This window comes from Grammomys surdaster, unplaced genomic scaffold, assembly GCF_004785775.1.
Source record: "Grammomys surdaster isolate TR1022 unplaced genomic scaffold, NIH_TR_1.0 169, whole genome shotgun sequence".
Taxonomy (NCBI): Eukaryota; Metazoa; Chordata; class Mammalia; order Rodentia; family Muridae; genus Grammomys; species Grammomys surdaster.
In genome coordinates this window covers 11696072-11716838 of record NW_021604617.1, presented here as the reverse complement: position 1 = coordinate 11716838, position 20767 = coordinate 11696072, and the positions used below count along the sequence as shown (strand labels likewise).

Genomic DNA, 20767 nt, shown 5'->3' with positions numbered 1-20767 from the left:
TCAGCAATCGAGAGATGCCCATAGGCCAACCTGGACTGAGATTCCCTCTTCCCAAGTGTGTCCAATTGATAACCAAGAATAGCCCTTATACCCGTGAAGCCATCCCCCTTGTCCAAGTCTTTGTTTTTAATCACTGTAAATTATATTAACTAAAATTTACTTAGAGCTTACCCTAGGCCATTTTGCAATTTACTGAAGTCTTGTAATAATCCAATGATACTGACACTGTCCTTCCCACTTCTCAGAAAAGAAAGTAAGGCTCAACAAGTGTCAGTAGCTAGAAAAAGGCATAGGTATATATGTTGATTGTCTGACCACTGGAGCCATCTAGAATCTAGGGGGAAAAGACCCAGAGGAGGGAAGTATTATGTCTAAGCAGGCAATGGCAAAGCAGTCTGAACAGCAGTATAACAAATTCTGAGGATGTCTAAGCTGAATACTGGGAAAAGGGAGGGAGTTTGAATCGTGTTACAGACCACTGGCCCCACTTAGGGTTCAAGTCTCAAGTAGAGAGCATAGGAGATTGACATCTGTTTCTAGGCAGTGATCACAGACCAAGGATGGCAAGAGACCCAGAAACAGTGACTTCTTCTACTGCTGCATCTAGAAGTTGGTTCATACAAGCACACTCCCGAGGGGTTTTCCTCAGATCTGCATCTGTGTTCTGGTGTGATGCTGAGCTGCCTGTGAGTGAAAAGCCAAGTAGGAAGGGTTCCCCAGTACCCACTGACACACTTCTAATTGTTCTTTCAGATTCCCCAAGAACCTGAGCTAGCAGGGGAAGAGCTACTGAGGCCAAAAAGAGCAGGTATGTAAACTTCTCGCTAAAAGTCACATTTATAAATCCACTTTATAGCTGTGTGCTATAAGTAGAATTGGTCCTACCCCATCCTTCATGAAAGATATTAAACTTGAGCCTTACATATGTTGCAGGAAAATATTCTCTCCCTTTTTAAATCTATCTGTCTATCTATCTATCTATCTATCTATCTATCTATCTATCTATCTATGTATGTATCTGATTGACACACATGTGAAGGTGCGCATCCATGCATGGATATGTGCAAGTTAGAGATAGCATTCATCAGAAGCCATCTATCTTGTTTGTTGAGACAGGGTTTCTTAATGGCACTCCCCCACCGCCAAGCAGGCTAGGCTGTCTGTCCAGCAAGAGAGTCCCAGAGACCTCCCTGTTTTCTACTCCCCAACATTTAAATTTCTAGTGTGTGATACTACCACGTCCAGATTTGTATATGTGGGTTCTGGGCATGGAACTCGTTCCCTAATGTTTACACCGAAGCAGGTACTTTGCCAGTTGAGGAATTTCTCAAACTGTCTTTGTCAAAGTTCTATTGCTGTGAAGAAACGCTATGACCACAGCAGCTGTTATAAAAGAAAGCATTAACTGGGGCTGATTTACAGTTCATAAGTTTAGCCCGTTGTCGTCATGGTGGGAAGCATGGTGGCATGCAGGTGGGCATGGTGCTGGAGAATATCTAAGAGCTCTAGAGCCAGACCTGTGGGCAGCAGACAGCAGGCAGAGAGTGAGACTGGCCCTAGCTTAAGCTTCTGAAACCTCAAAGCCCACCCACTAGTAACACACTTCCTCCAACAAGGCCACACCTATTCCAACAAGGCCACACCTATTCCAACAAGGCCACACCTATTCCAACAAGGCCACACCTATTCCAACAAGGCCACACCTCCTAATAGTCTCACTCTCTATGAGCCTATGGAAGCCATTTTCATGGCCAAACAACCACACCAACATTTATTTATTTATTTATTTATTTATTTATTTATTCATTTATAGATAGGATCTTGCTAAGTTGCCCATGGTGTCCTTGTACTTGGGATCTGCCTCCCTCAGGCTTCCAAGTGGCTGAGATTACGGGTTTCCAAAGCAGGCTCTCAGGCAACTTTTTTAAAAAAGGATTTATTTATTTATTTATTTATTTATTTATTTATTTATTTATTTGAGAACACTATAGCTTTCTTGAGATACACCAGAAGAGAACATCAGACCTCATTACAGATTGTTGTGAGCCACCATGTGGTTGCTGGGAATTGAACACAGGGCCTCTGAAAGAGCAGTCAGTGCTCTTAACCTCTGAGCCATCTCTCCAGCCTCCACGGGATAACTTTTCAAAATGCTTTATTCGCCATGATTCAGTCTCCCAGTAATCCGGAGAGAACAGTGCTTTTTGTTTGCTAAAAGTACCATAAGGAAGGCCATTTTCAACGTTATCAGATGATGTTAAGTGGCCACAGTGACACCTTGCAATCTCAACCATCATTGCTGGCTTCGTGAGTGCTCTAATCTCATGTCACTCTCCTCAGACGCCCTCTCGTACCACCAAAACTCTTCCCAAGCCAGCAGCTTTTCCTTCCTGCCGTCCCCTCCCTTCCCCGTGCCTGTCTCTTCATTTCCAGTTCTCCTTCTCCTCTTGTTCTCCTCCACTGTGTTGTACCAGTGAACTCCAATGACCCTTCTCACACTTTCCCTGAAGCCAACCTGTAGCTTCTGTGCTCAAAAACAAGTACATTGCTTCCTTCATCCCACCAACCCTGTGAACTCTCCTTTACCCTGTGACAGGCCCTGAGCCAGAGTCCTGTCCATAGGACCATGGAAGGTTTTCATGGTTCAAAATGGAGCCACCAAGTTCTTCCAGAGCTCATGTCACCAGCATCCTAGGGAGCAGCTGGTATCCATACAGCCGCAAAGCCATGTCCCTCTGCACGTCTGAGCCTCGTTGTTTATCATTCCCCTTAGCAGAATAAGGGGGTAGTTCTGGGGCAGGAAATACTCGCACATCTAAGGATTTGAACATGCCAAAATTTTTCCCAGCATGCTTTCACTAAAAACAATCGTAACAATAAATCTCCACGAAAACATATTTTCCATTTATTATACGTGCTGCCCTGTGCTCTCCCGTAGAGTCAATGGCAAGTGTTAAAGAATCTGCCTGTCCTCCACAGATGATGGATTTGCCTTGGTACTTTTACAAAACCACCAAAGGGACAACACAACCACACCCATGCTGGGCCCTGGGTGGTAGGTTTGTAAGTTTCAGTAGGACTGTGAGTCTCCAGCAAAGTGAAGGAAACAGGCTATGGAGACTTTGCAAGCAGCTGTACCCAAAAGAGGCCTGGGTTTGGCCTGGTGTCTTCATTGGGTGAAGAGCTGAGATGGGAACCAGAGTTTCAGAATAGCACACCTGTTCTGGAATGTGTATATCTCCCCTTCTGAGACCATGATGGCAGGAGGCATAAATGTTCTAGAAGAAATAAACTAGCTAGCAATAGAGTTCCTGTCTGAGTCACTGGACCACATCTTTAAAAGTTCGGATAAAAATCATCTTTTACAAATATATTCTTTGAGAATTTCATATAGATATGGATATGGATATGGATATGGATATGGATATAGATATAGATGATATAGATAGATGTATAGATCACATCCTTGTCTCATTTAATTAATGGTGAAATCAATGTTTGTATTCATTCCCAGGACATTATAGATTTCTACCTATGTGACAAGTCAGATGTTCAGACTTACTATCTTCCTGAGAAACATATTTGTGTATGTATGTGTATATGTGTATATGTGTGTATGTGTACATATACATATATATCTCATACATGTATCAATGATATACTTTATACATATATCACCATTATTATATTTCAGAGGCTTTAAGATGGTTGAAGATCTTTATATCCTGGAGCTAATGAGACAGATCCGTTGGTAAAATGTTTCCACACAGGCATGTGGACCTGAGGTTTAAACCCCAGTATCCTATAGAAAACCAGGTAGGGTGGGGCCCACTTGTAAGCCCCTAAGGAAACAGAGATAGGAGAACCTGTGGGGTTCACTGGCCTGCCAGCCTAGCTTAATCAGACAAATCCCAGGTTCAGTGGGAGATAATGTCTCAAAAAACAAAGTGACAGAATTCTAAAGAACAATACTCAAGCTTGACCTATGGCCTCCACAGGAACACACATGCACACACACACACAAATACACACACACACACACACACACCCCACACACAAATCATTCATTTGAAGGAACTTGATGTATCCTTGGCACAGAGGGAACACTCATCAATGTCAGTCCCAGATAATGGCATGAAAGCAAAAGGAATACACCATGACACACTAGCTGGCATTTTAAGAAAACTCTTTCCATACAGTTGGGGAGGAATCTGCATAGAACCCAAGACCAGAGCCAAGAAGGTGTGTAGGGCTCCTCGACAGAGCAAAGTGTGGTTGTGGGAGAACAGGAGGAGCTAGGATGGCTAAAAAAAAAACAAATCCAAGATTGTGTCACTATTACATCAGGAAGTAGAGTCCAGGCCAGCTGATTGCTGACACCAAGAAGTGACAGATGCAAACTATTCTAAGTGACAACAATCCTGGTGGTCCTTGCTAAATTAATTAGATAAAGAAACCAGAATGCTGGAAAACCAGCTAGGAGGCTGAGCAGTCCCCACATGGACCCTTAGACATGGGTAAGAGAGAGAGTAAATGTGGGAACCAGAAGGGCAGGGAGAGAGAATCCTGGATGCACGGAGCCCCTGGACATACTGGAATCCCCACAACTCTCATCCAAAGCAAAGTCCTTACTAGAGCAGGTCTCTGGCTGCCTGTGAGGATTTTCTACAGAGCTGACAGGTTGGGTGCATGGGCTCTTTGCAGTCTGGGTTCAAACATATTGTGCATTTCTGAACCTGTGGCAGGGAGCCTGGGGATTCCTGGCTGTGCTTCTTGGACAATGTGGCGTGTAGTCTGAGGGAATAGATTGGTGGTGGACTGAAAGGAAGGGCTGGGTACTCTCTGGCTCACGTGTGGGGTTGATGTAGGTTCAGGTTCAGTTTTAGACTTGACATTGAAAGTCAAGAGTGTTCTTTTTTTTTTTTTAAATCTGACTTTTGTTTGACCATTCAAAGGTGAGATATGATCAAATTAAAGTTAATTTTTCTTGACTCGTAATGCACATCATTGCGTGTGTGTGAGAGTGTTAGTGCATGTGTGTGTGTTGTGTTTGTAGGTGGTTGTGCACATGTACACATGGTGGCCAGAGAACAACCTTGGTGTTCCTCAGATATTTTCCACCATTTTTCTTGACATGGGGCCTCTTCCTGGTCTGGACTTTACCAAGTCAGCTAGGCTGGTTAGCCAGTAAGCTGTAAGGATCCACCTGTCTCCACCTGCCTAGTGCTGGAGCTACAAGCGTGTTCACCATGCTTAGCTTTTTAATGAAGGTTCTGGGGTTGGACTCAACGCCTCATGCTTGAAACACAAGCACTTTACCAACCAGGCTGTCTAAACCAGCCTGCCTTACATGTGTCAGTTAACACTATTATTACCGGACGTGCCAGACACATGGCTAAGGGGTTTCACAGTAACTCTGTAGAGAAATACCTTTCCTCTAGTTTATAGACCTACTAAGTGTGTCATTCAGAGTTTTCGTGACTCCTCGAGTAAGAAAGTGTCCCATTCAACGTTCTGGTCTTAAGCCTCCAGATACTGGTTTTCAAGGTGTTTCTGTTTCTTGCCCATGAGGTCTTATTTCATGGCTTGTGTGTGTGTGTGTGTGTTGTGTGTGTATGTGTGTTTGTGTATGTGTGTGTGAATGCAGGTGTGTATGTGCATGCATGTGCATGTGTGCTCATCCATGTGTGTGTGTGTGTGTGTGTGTGTGTGTATGTGTGTGTACAGGTGTGTTCATCTGTGTGTGAGTATAGATTTGTGTATGTGTGTGCAGGTGTGTGCAGGTGTGTTAATCTGTATGTATGAATGCAGGTGTGTGAGTGCAGTGTGTACATGTGTGTTCATCCATGAGTTTAGGTGTGTGCATATCGACTCGTGTGGAGATCAGAGGTCAGGCTCGTGTATTGGTCCTCTGCTGCCCTCTTGCTTGAGTTGAGATCTCTCAATGTGCACTGTTGTGTTCGACAGGCTAGCTGGTCAGAAAGCTGACAGGAAAGATCCTGTCTCTGCCACCCACATCCTGGGGTGGGGAGCTCTAGAATTATAGGCCTTTGAGTTAGTATGTCTGTCTGTCTTTCACTTCATTCCCATTTTAAAAACTGTTTCTAGGAATTTAAGATCAGGTCATCGAAAACCCTTTCCCCCAGACATCTTCCCGGGCCCCATCTCACAACCCTAGAGTAGCTCTAAGGAAAGAGGAGGATTGGGTATCAGTTCCATCTTCCCAGGGAAAGAACATTCCATAGGGCCCGTTCTGACAACTCAGACTATGTCGGATTCCTCAAACTAATGATTTTCTCTGGACTTCACTGTCCGTTGTTCCATCATATGTGATGTGAACCTTCTCTTCCACCCACACGTGCTATGTGAGCCACAGCCTGGAATTCTGACAGCTTTCTCTTGTATAACAAACCTTCCTAAGCCCGGAGGGAGAATGGGACCCTTTGATGGCGTCAGCTGAGCAATGGCACAACATGGTACAGACAGTGATACCCAATGGACCTCTGGGAAATGTCAAGGAAGAAGCAGAAGAGTGGGTGTCTTTCTCTGTTCATTGCTCTGAGGTTGAGGGAGAGGCAGGAGAGTGAAATCATGAGCAATGAAGAATCACTGCCCCAAGCAAGCTCTCTTCTCCTGGGTGAAGTCAGAAGGTGCCCTGTTGCAGGTGGGAGATCCATTCATGCATCAACTTAAGCTCTGCTTCTGAGAACCCTCAGTTCCCTTCCGTTGCTAGGCAGAAACAGTATTGTTTGCTTAAACAGCTGCGATTAAGACCCAGTGCTGTTTGTGGCAGTTAGTGGCCAACTTTCCAGAAATGTCTTTTTCAGATAAGTGCTTCGAGGCTGGCAGGGACTTGTGGGAAAGGAGAGGGGAAAATCCTGGTTAGTTAGTGTCTACTGAGCCTGTGGATGGGTATCGTCTGACACCAGTGACACCTGGAATGTTCTACTGTCCCTTCAGGGCAGCGTGAACCAGAACAATCCAGACAAACAACACAAAGAGCAAAGGGGATGGAGACAAAGAAAATATAAGTGGGCCGTCAGGAGGTAGCTGGTTCACGTGGCAGAGAAGGGTGTAGGTCATCTACGATACACACATGGAAGGCGGAGATCTGTGGTCTCACCCTCCCGAATCCCTTGTAGCCAAGAGCAAGACAAAGAATGTCACTTTCCCAGGTTCCAAGGTCTTCAGGATCAGAAGGAGACAGAAAAACAGAGTGTGGCATCGCTTTCTTTCTTGGTTTAATTGCTTTTAGATTTGTTTGTTTTCTTTTATGTGCATAGTGGTTTTTCTTCATGTGCATACACTTCATAGGTGTAAGTACTGGGCCTGCAGCGGTCAGAAGAGAGCATCTCTGGAACTGTCCTTAGAGACAATTAAGAGCAGCCGTGTGGTTGCTGGGATCCAAACCCTGGTCCTCTCTGCAAGAGCAGTGTGCTCTCAATCCCTGACTCATCTCCAGGCCCTAGAGTTTGACGTTTCTGACTCCAGGTTTCCCATCTGCCCAATGGGAACAAGATGGTATCACACTGATACCTGAGCTGCTGGGTGAGTTGCCGTACTTGCCCGGGTTCCTGTAGACTTGATACTATCCTAAGATCCATGAAGAAAAGCATGGCCCAAGCAGGAGACATCTTATGTTCCTCTAGTGAGCTGAGAGGGCTGCAACTCACTCAGGGACTCCATGTTCATTTGCCCATCCCAGAGGGATGTTCTCCAGATGACTGTCTCATATCTCTTTTGTCCCAGTCAAGTCTCTGCTCAACATCTAGAGCTTTAAAAAGGTTTTTTCTAGCATCCTGTATTGTCATTGTTGTCAGAGAGAAGTATCCAGCTCAGGACCCCCAAGACCAATTCTTAGCACAAAGGAGATTTATTTGCTCCAGAGCAACAAAGGACAGGGAATAAGAAACAAATACAGAGAGAGAATGAGAGACAGAGAATGAGAAAGAAGGGAACAAGGGGAAGAGGGCAGGGGTATTTGTTCTAGAGGACAAAGGTCTGCCTCTAGATAGAGAGGAGACAGAGGCGGTATGCAGGAAAATGGCAGCTCATAAAGGTACAAGGGGGAACGCCGTGATAGGATGAGGTGTTAAATTTTAATTGGGCATGTTGATGAAGTGAGCCAAAATGGGCTTTTGATTGCTGGACTAAAATACTTTGATAACTGGAACTTAGTAGTCAGCCTCAGGAGGAAGTAGCCAAATCAGGGAATGGACCTTGACGGGGGCTGGGGGAGGAGGGAGGAATAGCTTTAGGAATGCCATCTGACAGATTTTTAGCAAAGCAGAGGGGATGGGGGAGAAGGGCAAGGCCTGCCAGACTCATGCTTGAGCTGGCCAGAGTTCCTTCATCTATTATTATTATTAATTATTATTATTGTTGTTATTATTACCTTATTACTCCTTCACTCTCCTTCCTTACTCTTTTATTTCCTGTAGAACTGTCTGATAGTAAGAGACAAACTGACCACTTGCTTCTAGCACAGGAGGGAAATATCATAGAGACAGGACTTTGCTTCTTTTCATAAGCAGCGTTGTTTCTTTTATCGTTCATTGCTGGGCATCTAGCACAGCGCAGAGAAACAGGCACCCAGTGAATGGTAAATCTGCAAGAAAATCAATAAATCAAGAAACAGACGCGTGTGACATCAGCAAGGCTGGCAGTCGAAAGCCTTTGAATTCCTAAGACATTTATGATCCTGATAGATTTCAGGAAAGTTTTCAAGGTTGTCACATTTTTACTATTAATAGTTTTGTTTTTGAACTTGACATTAAAAGAACTAACTAAAAATTGATTACAAAGCTACATTTAAGAATAGTATCATATTTTTCTAGTGCTTTGTGAAATGATTGTTTTTTGTCTTCCACTCGAGTTGGAACAGTGTTCGGTTCAAAGGAAACGGACTTTGGAGTCAGCAAAACGTCTTTTTTAATCTTAACTCAGGGATTACCATGAGATTTCAACTCTTTGCACCTCAGTTTTACTGTCTGTAAAATGGAAGTAAGCATATTGCCCTTTGGCCTACCAGGCAAGAAAAATTGGCAAGTGCTGTTGCTATTGTTACTACTTCATATTTCATCCAACATCACTGAAAGGAGGGGCGAAGTCAATGTCAGCTCTTTTGAGGTAAACTGGGTAAACGCCAGGCTGGGAGAGATGTCTCGGCAGTCAGCACCGCTTGTTGCTCTCCCAGGGGATCTCAGTTCTGTTCCCAGCACCCACATGGGGACAGCTCACAACCACTTATAACTCCTGCCCTACAGGATCTGATGCCCTCTTCTGGCCTCCAGGGGTACTGCATGGACATGCCATACTCACGTAAAAGTGGAGGGCCCTGCTGGGCATAGGTGGAAGAAGAGAACCTTGACCTCATGAAGGCTGGAAGCCCCAGGGGGTGGGAATTTTGAGGGTGGGGAGGTGGGAGTGGGGGGGTGTAGATAGAGGTTACATCCACAGAGAAGAAGGAGGAGGGGCGAGGGGATTGGGGGTTCCGAGGGGGTGGTGGGGGATGGGGTAAGGGGACAACATAGGAAATGTAAATAAATCATCCAATAAAAAAAAAAAACACAAATTTTCTCTTCTGAAAAAAAAAAATCTTCAAAACACAAGAGACTCAGCAAATGTAGCAAGAGAGTGCCCATTGGCCATTAGGAGGAACAACAGATGACTGAATATAAAAGTCAAAACAAGCAAAAACCTACTCTGTTCATTTCTGTTCTCCAGGGTCACTTTCTCCGTTTAATCCTTTGGTTTAGAATGTTAGCTCACCAGCCACCTGAACATCAAAATCACCAGAAGGTTTGTTACAGTACAGGAATCCAAGCTTAACTCATAAAGAGAATAGTTTGCTTCACCTGAGCATGTAAGGCCCTAGGTGTTCTCAGTCAAGGTGAAGCAGTCGCTGATCCTCAAGGACAAGCCCCTGGCTTTCCTAATGCAGTGCTAATTCTGGGGCTTCTTCAGAGAACTGTTTTCAAAAAGGAACATGTTCCGCCCAGGCATAGTGACACATGATGGTAATCCTAACATTTAGGAGGCTGAGGTAGAGGTAAAAGAGTCATGAATTAGAGGCTAGCCTAAGCCACACAGTAAACTCCAGGCCAGCCTGGGTTTATGGCAAGACCACTTGAAAAGGGGGAGAAAGGAAGAAGAGGAGGAAGAAGAGGAGGAGGAGAAGGAGGAGGAGGAGGAGGAAGAGGAGAAGGAAGAGGAAGAAGAGGAGGAGGAAGAAGAGGAGGAAGAGAAGGAGGAAGAAGAACAACTACTGATCCCTGGTCCTCATCAGCCTCTAGGGAAGGGTAATGCACAGCTAAGGATGACTCTGTAGCTCCTTTACGTGTTGAAGAACGTGACTGGTGGGTGGATGAAGGGGACCTCAGAGGCTGGTTGGTGCTAAGTTAGCAGCTGCATGAATCCTATTGGTGGAATCTTACTAAGTCATACGCTCCCTAACTCCTAGGGCTTTATGCTTTTGGTTCAGTTTTGTGAAAAGCTCAACAGAACCACTTTGCCTCTAACCAGGAGTCACTGAAAGCCAGGCAAAGCTGTTGCTTTTCAGGTACACACTCGTTCTGCTGTTATGTCTGAAGGGCACAGGGAGGCGGGCCGAGGGCCGTACAAATAACAAAGTAGATATAGGATTGCTTTCGACTCCACCCATCCAGAGCAGCCACCATCCAGGAAATCCTGTTTGCCTTCATGGGAGGACCCTGAGCTAGTGAATTTACCAGAGGGAATAAACATGGTCACATGCCTTTTCAGGAAAAGGAATGTTCTGGAAGGCAGATGTAAATACTGTGCAGTTGTCCCGTTGGAAATATTTCTAGTGGGCACCATCATGTGTCTGGAGTTAGAATCACAGGAATGGAGATTAGCAGTCTCTCCAAGAAGCCTGCTTTCATCACAGAACATTTGAGTATCAAAGAGAAAACAGGAAACGTGAGGCACTGTCACTATGCTATAATAGACAGGACACCATATTAGACTTTACAAGTGACTTTGAAATCATAGTTTAGGTTAGTTTTGAAGCAAAGCCTTACAAATCCCAGACTAACCTCTGACTCACTATGTAGTTGAAGCAGGCCTCAAACTCACTATCCTCCTGCCTCCAGCTCCCAAGTGGCAGGATGACAGTCACATGTCCCCACATTCGGCTTAAACTATTTTATTTTACTTGTATAAGGATGAAACTATACCATCAAATACAACCCTAAAATACCTCCACAGACTTAAAAAAAAAAAACTTGAGTTCACTGCAGCAAACAGAATGACATCAAAAAGAAATAATTTCCAACAAGGTTCTATTAATTAAGACTAATGTTTATACCCCAAGGGAATATATATTCTAGCTTCCAGCAATAGATATTTAACCACTTGAGTTTTCTATTCTGAATATTCTCAATGTTTCCCAGTAATGGCCCTTGGGATGGTTAAAATGAATCTTACAGTTTCATGGGTAAATAATTGTCTTTATGAAGAAAACAGAATTGTAACTATGTGTTAAAATACAGACCTCGCTTTCAGATTTCACTTAGCATTTAAAGGAATGGTTCTGAAAGTATCCATTTTTCTTTACCTATTTAAAAATATTCTCAATACCTCTGTGTAAAAAAGAAAATCTTACCCTTCAAACTTTTTTTTTATGAGGTAGGAACTGAGACCACCCCTTGAGTCACAATTGTGTATTCCAATTGTATTTTCTAGCCGGGACAAGAGCAATGATTAGGCCAGTGACAGAGAAGTTAATGTATTACTAGGCTTAGGGGATGGGCTTAGTAAGAAATGAGTAGACAAATGTTTGTACATGGTGAGCGCCAAGAAAGATGGTAAAGTCACCAGAAGGGAAGGAATCAGTTCCTGTCCCAGGAGAAAAAAAATGGAGGTCAAGACATGATGTGATATAAGAAACTGGGAGACAAACATTCTAAGGCTAGGTATAATCATATCTATAGGCTGGCTTGCTGTCTCTCTGTGTCTCTGTCTCTGTATCTCTATCTCTGTATCTCTGTGTCTCTCTCTGTCTCTCTGTGTCTCTGTGTCTGTCTCTCTGTCTCTCTTTGTGTGTGTGTGTGTGTGTGTGTGTGTGTGTGTGTGTGTGTGTGTGTGTGTTTGGAGCAGATTTATTTCGAGAGTTGGCATTCAACTGCCTGGAGACAAGTTGGAAAAGCAATGAAGAACTAGGATTTTTTTATTTTCCATTTCAAGTCTCCAAATTTTGATGACCATTGCTTGAGTCCTAGACACCAGAGATCTGAAGCAACAGTAAAGAATGCACATACTGGATGCCTGTGTACAATCTAAGGCCAAAGGAAATTAACTCTGTATGTGTGTGTGTTATTCAGGAAGGATTTCAAGCATGCATGCATGCATGTCTGTTCAGCTCTTAGACTGTATGCAAACCAACTACACAATGTTATAAAGACAGCACCTCACTCCTCTGGGTGGAGATCAGAACTCTTATTGACTGCAGTGACCAGAGAGCCTTCCTTCCAGATACTTCTATTAGTCTTGCTGTAATCACAGTTTGCTCTTCACATACAACCTTTGGCCTCGGACATCAAGGTTGAGGGTAGGAGTTAGGAGACGTCACTAAATATTTCATTTTCTCTAAAAGGACTCACTCTGATGGACTGGCATGTCCAGTATCTACTTTGCTGCAGACCCCACCAGGGTCTCTCTCCTGCCTCCCCAAACACTCATGGTCTTCATGAACTCTCCTTTCAGTTGCAGTGGGTGGTCCTGTGGCAGAAGAATACTCGGTGGATATTGAGATCAGTTTTGAAAATGTCTCCTTCCTGGAGTCCGTCAAAGCTCACTTGAACAGCCTCAGTTTTCCGATTCAAGGGAACGGCACTGACATTTTGAGCATGGCAATGACTACAGGTGAGTGGACCCTCATTGCTTGAGGGTGCATGAGTGAGACTATCAGGAGAAAGGCAGACAACCTGCTTGTCAATCAAACTAAACATGGGAGGCAAGCAAAATGACCCAACCGGAACACTGTGACTTTATGACCCCATACCTCCTGAGTGAACTCGCCATAAATTCCTCAGCCAGTCACCCTACTTTAAATGATGAACAAAGATTTACTGGACGGTTATCACAAAGTGATAAACAAGACACTGGCAAACACTTCCTGACAAGTTACTGGATCCTTTCCCTCTGAACAGTGCGTGGGTGCATCTCAGTGTGTTATGAGCAGCCACTTCTTTCCTTTGGGGTGTTGTATGTCAGGAAATAGGAACCAGGCATGTACCTAAGTCAGAAGCAATACAGTAGGCAAAGTTCTCCCAGGTCGTGCTTTGCCTTCGAGTGTGAGAACCCCCTACTGAAACTAAACATTCCTCCTTTGTCTCAGGGTACCATCCCCATAGATGAGGCTGCCCTTTGTCCTATAAAAGTTCTGCAGATTGGAAAGCACCACTGTAACTAGGTTGTCCCTCCTATTACAGAAACAACTGTTTGGCGGCTTTGCTTTGAGTAGCAGCATGCTACGGATCCCCATCTGCAGATTAGTCTCTTTGGTCCAATGTGAGAAACTGATTCAAGGGTCTCTGTTTGCAGAGCCTTCTTTTCTTTTCTTTTCTTTTCTTTTCTTTTCTTTTCTTTTCTTTTCTTTTCTTTTCTTTTTTCTTCTCTTCTCTTTTCCTTTATTTTCTTTTCCTCTTTTCTTTTTTTTATTTACAATGACCCCAGTAAGATTAGGGTCCATTTGGACTTTTCTTTTTGACTTGAAATGTACAGGCTATTTATTTGCATTCTGTATTTATGATTTATTTCCATGTATCAAATCTCTCTTAGCACTATTGAACAACAGACATGAAGTATCTGAAAGTTTCTGGGGGTCTGGAGTCTTGTAGTAGCAGCCTAGGTAGGTGGTTCTAGCTTAGTAACTTTGATCTGAAGGCTCTAATGGGCTGAAAAAGTCATTTTCAAGTTCACCAGGTGGTTTTTTGAAGACTACTGTTCTTAAGTAGTTATTGTTTAGAGCCCTTAATTCCTTACCATGTGAGTCTCTTCCTGACAGATTTTTGTACCAGGCAACCATTTTCCCAGAGGAAAAGAGAGGAAGGGAAGGAGAAATGAGAGAAGGATAAAGGAAGAGCGAGATAGATGATAGATGATCAATAGATAGATAGATAGATAGATAGATAGATAGATAGATCAAGAGAATATATGCTAATTGGTACCATCATTTTTACCATGTTCTATAAGAAGGCACCACAAAAGGCTGTGAATTCCTAGAGCCAGAAATGTTCAATGATCTCTCTGTGTGTGGTTCTCAACCTTCCTAGTGGTGCAACCCTTTCACACAGTTCCTCATGTAGTGGTGACCCTCAACCATACCATTATTTTCATTGCTACTTCATAAGTGTAAATTTGCTGCAGTTATGAATCATAACATGAATATATTTTGGAGACAGCAGTTTGGCAATGGGGTTGTGACCCACTGGGTGAGAACCATTGCACTGCTCTGTGTCAAGGAATGTGATCATAATGGACACCTAATTGCCATGTGACTTAATAGTCTGCAGCCGCTCAGCATCATCACCTTTCTCGTGACCTTATCTATGGCATGGTGATCCATATATGCTCCCCTGAATCTCATGCAATTCTACTGAACTTTCTAGAAGGCTGATGTGGAATTGAGCTAGGATTTCCTACCAGCCTAGATAATTGCAGTCTGCAAATGTAAGGGTTGTGACTACCTTGTCTTGCATTACTCTTTTGGGTGATGGCAGTCTGCACTCCTGCTGGAAGTGACCTTTTGTGCTTCTGCGAAAAAGGCTACCAATGGCCTGAGGAAAGGTGTCTCCACTCCCTCACTTGTCAAGAGCATGACAGTGCCCTGCCAGGTGGCTATTGCAGTTGTCTGAAAGGACTTCCTCCCCAGGGACCTTTCTGCCAGCTCCCAGAAGGTATGCAATTGTTCTTTACAGATTTGTTGAATGCGTTTTCAACTTTACCTCAAGCCAATTGTCTGTCTTGTCTATATTCAAACACCAGTGAGACATTTACATTCCCCTGTGTTTTTCAGCATACATTACCTTAAAAATCAGAGTCAGACTGAACATAGGATTTCAAGAAGACCTAAAGAACACATCCTCTGCCCTCTATAGGTCCTACAAGACTGATCTGGAAAGAGCGGTAGGTTTGGGCTACTGGAGTCTCTTACCCAAGAAACTTTTCAGGATTAATGGAGTCATTCCCATTCACAGTGGACAGTGTGCTTACGTGAGCATACCCTAGGTGTAAGGATTTGAAGTCATGCCAACCCACCTGAGGAGAATTAAGAAGTATTCAAGTTAAACAACATTCAGAGGACTAGAGTGTCACCTTGTCCTATCAGGAGGACATTTCCCTTGAGTAGAAATGATTCAGGTAACATTTGGTGGCATTCCTTCACTAGAAGCAATTCAGAGGCCTGGTCCAGAAGAGGTTGCTGGTTCAGGTCTGTTCTTCAGGTAGTTTTACATTCTCCTGTGTCGTGTAGCTCAGCATCTTCTGCCCAGTGAATGGTACTGACCCCTCAATAGCTAGGTTTTTCCTACACAGATAAGACTTCTAATATCACTGGACAGCCCACCTCAAGGCTGAGCTCAGAGATTTTCAGCCTGGAAGTCACTAGGTGTTCACTCCAGTGTCAGCCTGTTGTTACTAAGGTAAAAACAGAGATGCCTCTGCAAGTGTTAATTGTCTCCCAGATGCAGTGATACAATGCTTGATATTGAATTAAGGCAAGAGAAGTCTCCTGCCTAACCCAGTATGCCACACAAAAATAATGATTTTTTTCTCCATGGTGCCTTGATGGAATATTGATTCTACAGAGTCCTTGAATGACTGATTTACATCTCTGGCATATAATAATTCTACATAGCATACCAGTCACTAAATTATATACTTTTAAGGAACTATGGGATCATATAAGAGTCTCACCCAGGTACCAGGTTTACACGACATATTGTAGACTTCTTGGTGCTCTCATTTTTATTTCTGTGGCTATGATAAATCAACTCTGAAACAAAGGAATCTAAGTGAAGAAAGGGTTTGTTTTCCTTAAAATAGCAGGTCACAGTCTGCCATTTTGAGGAAGTAAAGGCAGAGACTCAAGCAGCTAAACATATCATAACCACAGTCAAAAATAGAGAGGAATGTGTTCATCTATACTGCCTGCTTCTTGCTGCTAGTTTTCATTTAGATTTCCCTTGTCTCATGTAGCTCTGGACCCTCTGCCTATAGGATGGTACTGCCCACAGTAGGCTAGGTCTTCCTCTATCAATTAACAATTAAGACAGTCCCTCACAGATATGCCCACAAACCAACACGGCCTGGGTATTCCTTCCATAGAGACTGTCTTTGTAGATGATTCTACTTTGTGGCAAGTGACATTTAAAGCTTGCTATGATACCCGGTAATATAACTTGAGTAGATCAGGAGTTCTTATGGTGTTTAGATTCAGAAGAACAATACAAACATGTCCTACTGGCAAATGAAACTGGCTTTACCAAAGTCACGCTGGTGTTAAGGTGGGGGACAAGTGGGATGGTGGCTGTGAGAGTATTCCTGATTCCTAACTCTCTGGCTCTGGTTCAGTAAGTAGCCCCAAGGGCTACCTCTGACACTCAGGAATAGGTTTCGGCTACTTACCTCAGAATACACATAAGTGTTATGTGTCTGGCAGACAGGGAGATTTCTAGAAAGATTCTTAAATGTCCTTGGAAGGTCTTTCTGAACGTGATCAGGTGTGATGTACAATCCTTGCATTTTACTTTCCTTTTCTCTTCCGCTTGGAGTTTGACACCACATTCTCCCTTCCCCACGGCCTCTCTACTCTTTCTCTTGCATTTTCCTGAGTGGCCTTTTTGTGCACTTAATCTATTGTGTTCTTCTCTAAAGACCGACACAAGTTGTTAGAAATCACTCCTTCAAAGCTCTACCAGTGCCACCACTAACCAAATAGATAAAATAAAGCCTTGCTCAAGTTGGCAAAGTGTACCTATAAATTGTTGGTATGTCTGACCAGTCTAATATCATTCTCTTGCTTTATTTTCCAGTTTCGAGCTGGTTACAAAACTTTACCAGGATTCAGATCGGTGACTGTGACACAGCTCACGTAAGAATGATGTAATTTTCTTGTTTTTCTATGAGAGCAGAAACCAGTACACCAGGGAACGAGGCAAAACATCCATGGGCTATCATGTAGGGTCCTTAGCAGAAGCAGCTTGACAGAGGTGAAAGCTATGACCACCAGAGCACGATGGTGAACCAGAAAAGGAAACACCGAGACGTGTTCCTACCCTTTTAGCAGTGAGGAAACACAAAGGTGTGTTCATCTCACGAATGAAAGACTTTTGCAAATAGAAATACATCTGTAGTTCTGAGAGTTTGAAATGTTAAAATAGAGTTGTACCAGACAGCAATGTTAAAGACATTACTAGAAGATTCTGATAGGCAGACAGGATCTCAGGATTTCCTGGCATACCATGAAGGACTCTGCAGGAGTCTGGAAACCTTGTGGTTTTCAGCTCATTGTTCTTTATATAGTCATTTTTCTATAGTCTATATGTTCTTTATATAGTCATTACTAGGCAAGTCTTACCTTGAGTGTCAGCTAACATTTAAAGACAGGCTTGTTTGAGTGATTCCTTGATGATAGAACTTAGTTGGCCTCTGCTACTTGGCTTTTTTGTGCAACAAACCCCAAGGATCTAGACTTTCCTAGATTAATTACTGCTTTACTGAACCAAGTGGTCTCTATGCAGCAAGGGCAGCGTGAAAGTGGACTACATAGTCCGGGTTACATCGGCACCACCGCCTGGATCAATTCATAAAGCCAATGAGCAAGTCATACAGAACCTCAACCAGACTTACAAAATGGACTACAGCTCCTTCCAAGGAATATCAAGCAGTAAGTGGAACCCATTACATTATCACACCCCACATGCCTTGTTCATTTGGGGTAGGCATGATGTGATGGTATTGCTTAAACTTAGGAAATATACCCCCAGAGATTCTTGTATATCTGTATATACTATTCACATGACCTAGGAAATAGAATCAGCCTAGATATCTACAAATAAGCAGATAATGAAATCTCAGTTATATGTATATATATATATATATATATATATATATATATATATATATATATAATAAAATTTTCTTAGTCTATCAAGAACAATAAAAATATGAAAATTCTAGGAAAATAGATGAATTTAGAAAACACTAAGCTGGGTGAACCAGACTCAGGAAGACAAAAATTGCACGTTCTCTGTCTCATATGTAGATCCTTACCTTTAATGTAAGAAGAGAGGAAGCTCCTGGGGATGGAGGGTGTGAAGGAGAAGTTGGGAAGAGACTCAACAACATAAGAAAATTCTTTTGAGTGCCAAAATGAGACAGGCAGTGGTGGCGCACGCCTTTAAACCCAGCACTCAGGAGGCAGAGGCAAGTAGATATCTGAGTTCAAGGCCAGCCTGGTCTACAGAGTGAGTTCCAGAACAGCCAGGACTACAAGAAGAAAACTTGCCTTGAATTAAACAAACAAGCAAAAAATGCCATAATGAAATCTAATACATTCTATACTAAAAAAAAAAAAAAAAGTGAGGCAGAAGACGAAGAGCCAGGAAATAATAGTGATAGTTCCTAGTACGGAGGTCTGGAGCTTTGTATGCCAACCCTCTCTTTTTGGCTAACATGACTGCAGCAGGAATGTCAGGCTGGGAACCAGGGGTTTGTACTAGAACCATGGGGCTTGTGATCGCCTATGTTCATATATTGAAAAGATCCACAAGTGTAAGGCTATCTCCGTGGGGAAACAGTAACAGCAGATGCTGATACTACACAGGGTTCTATTGTTGATTTAGAGAGCGGGTCTCAGAACATATCTGTACCACACTAGCCCTACAAAGACCTATCTGTACTTTACCAATGCCTCAAGCCTGGTTGGATCTGATGCATGGGGAGGCTTCCAATGTACTGCCCCAGGTCATTTAAAATAGTGGTGGAAAAATCCATGAGTTTAGATACTCCCTTCCATTTCACGGATGGAATTCAGGTATGGGCTCTGGTGCATCAATACGTGATGAGATCTTTGTTACTCAGAGAGTGGTTTAAGGGGAGCGTGTGGGCAAGACTGTAGCAGACAGATGCTAAAAAGAACCCTCAAGAAGCCTCGAGGCAAAGCCTGCAGACCCCCATGGTTTGCACCATTGATGTGTAATCCTCCAACTTTTTCTTTGAATTTCTAGATGAAACAAAGTTCACTGTGACACCAGAGTTCATCTTTGAAGGAGACAATGTAACTCTGGAGTGTGAGACGGAATTCGTGACCTCCAACACGTCTTGGTACTACGGAGAAAAACGCTCTGACATCCAGAACAGTGACAGATTCTCCATTCACACCTCAGTCATTAACAATATAAGCCTGATCACCCGCCTCACCATCTACAACTTCACACAGCGTGATGCAGGTGGATTTCTGATCAGACTTGTGGGAAGAACGGAATGGTGTGCTTAGAGAAGCAGCCCACAGAACAGGGGTCGGGGGTGGGGAGGGGGTAAGCTGTTCACAAGAAGCCTGATGGCTCCTGTTCCAAAATGGAAAATCCATCCCACGGCATGCTTTCATATGCGTGTGTGTGTGTGTGTGTGTGTGTATGTATGTATGTAAGTATGTGTATATATGTGTGTGTATATGTGTGTGTATATATGTGTGTGAATGCACATGCATATGTATTTATATGTGTGTACGTATGCTTGTGTAAATGTGTATATTTCCATGTATATGTGTGTATGTGTATATGTAGATGTGTATGTATGTGTGTATATGTATGCGTGTATATGCATGTGTGTATGTATGTGTGTGTATGCATATGTTGCATGGGTATGTGTACATCTCCACAAGGAAGCCAGACTTCAGGGTACCTTTCTTTGTTGTTCCCATCTTGTTGTTTGAGGCAGGGTCTCTCACTGAATCCAGCACTGAACAGTCTGCCAGTCAATGAGATCTGAAGACTCGCCTGTCTCTGCCTCTCCAGCTGTAGAGTCACATATTCATGTTACCGTTTCCATCTTCTTCATGGGTTCTGGGGATCAGGAGACCACTGAGACATCTACCCTATGGCCCAGGACACCATTTTAAATGATGTTTAAAATGCAGTGGTTTGTTTTTTAATTTTATATAGTATGTAGTAATGGTTTTATGCTGTTTTATTCTGAACTACCTTACAAAATTTAGTTTGTTCAGATGAAATTGGCATATACCATACTGCACGTATTTTAAGTATACAACTTGTTAAGTTTTGACACATACTTGAAGAGGCATCACTAAACTTAAGGTGGAAATACATCCTGCCTCCTCGAATACTTCTTCCCCATAGCAATCCCTCTCTTTGGCCTTTTCCCACCCTCCTACCTACTCCAAGCAAGCAAGCAACAAAAAAAAAAAAACCCATAAATTTTAGTTCTTCAGAGATTAACAATGAGCCTGCCACATTCTAGTATTTATTAACCCCACTTAAGACCAGATATCAGGAGGACTAACTCTTCTCCTCCACATAAGAAAGAGGACTATAGGTACATGAGTCTGATCATACTTTTGCAGATTCCAATTTTACCACAGGGCTAAATAGCACGCCAGAATTATTCATGGTCCCTCAACTCTCCAAGATTTACCAATTTCACTTCCCCATGTGACTCCAAGAATTTCCCCCTTTTACCTTTTACCTTTTACCTTTTACCTTTTACCTTTTACCTTTTACCT

General features: G+C 43.1%; 1 protein-coding gene across 2 annotated transcripts in view; it reads left to right on the top strand.

The window, feature by feature from the left end:
• Adgrf5 (adhesion G protein-coupled receptor F5) overlaps nucleotides 1-20767 on the top strand; it is a 68662-nt gene that overhangs the window by 18654 nt on the left and 29241 nt on the right. For both annotated transcript variants that reach the window (XM_028766595.1, XM_028766596.1), the window contains exons 3-9: nucleotides 754-808; nucleotides 12727-12885; nucleotides 14745-14921; nucleotides 15041-15150; nucleotides 17058-17116; nucleotides 17766-17911; nucleotides 19254-19475. In XM_028766595.1, coding sequence (XP_028622428.1) covers nucleotides 754-808; nucleotides 12727-12885; nucleotides 14745-14921; nucleotides 15041-15150; nucleotides 17058-17116; nucleotides 17766-17911; nucleotides 19254-19475 — 928 coding nt within the window. The remainder of the gene's footprint in view (nucleotides 1-753; nucleotides 809-12726; nucleotides 12886-14744; nucleotides 14922-15040; nucleotides 15151-17057; nucleotides 17117-17765; nucleotides 17912-19253; nucleotides 19476-20767) is intronic.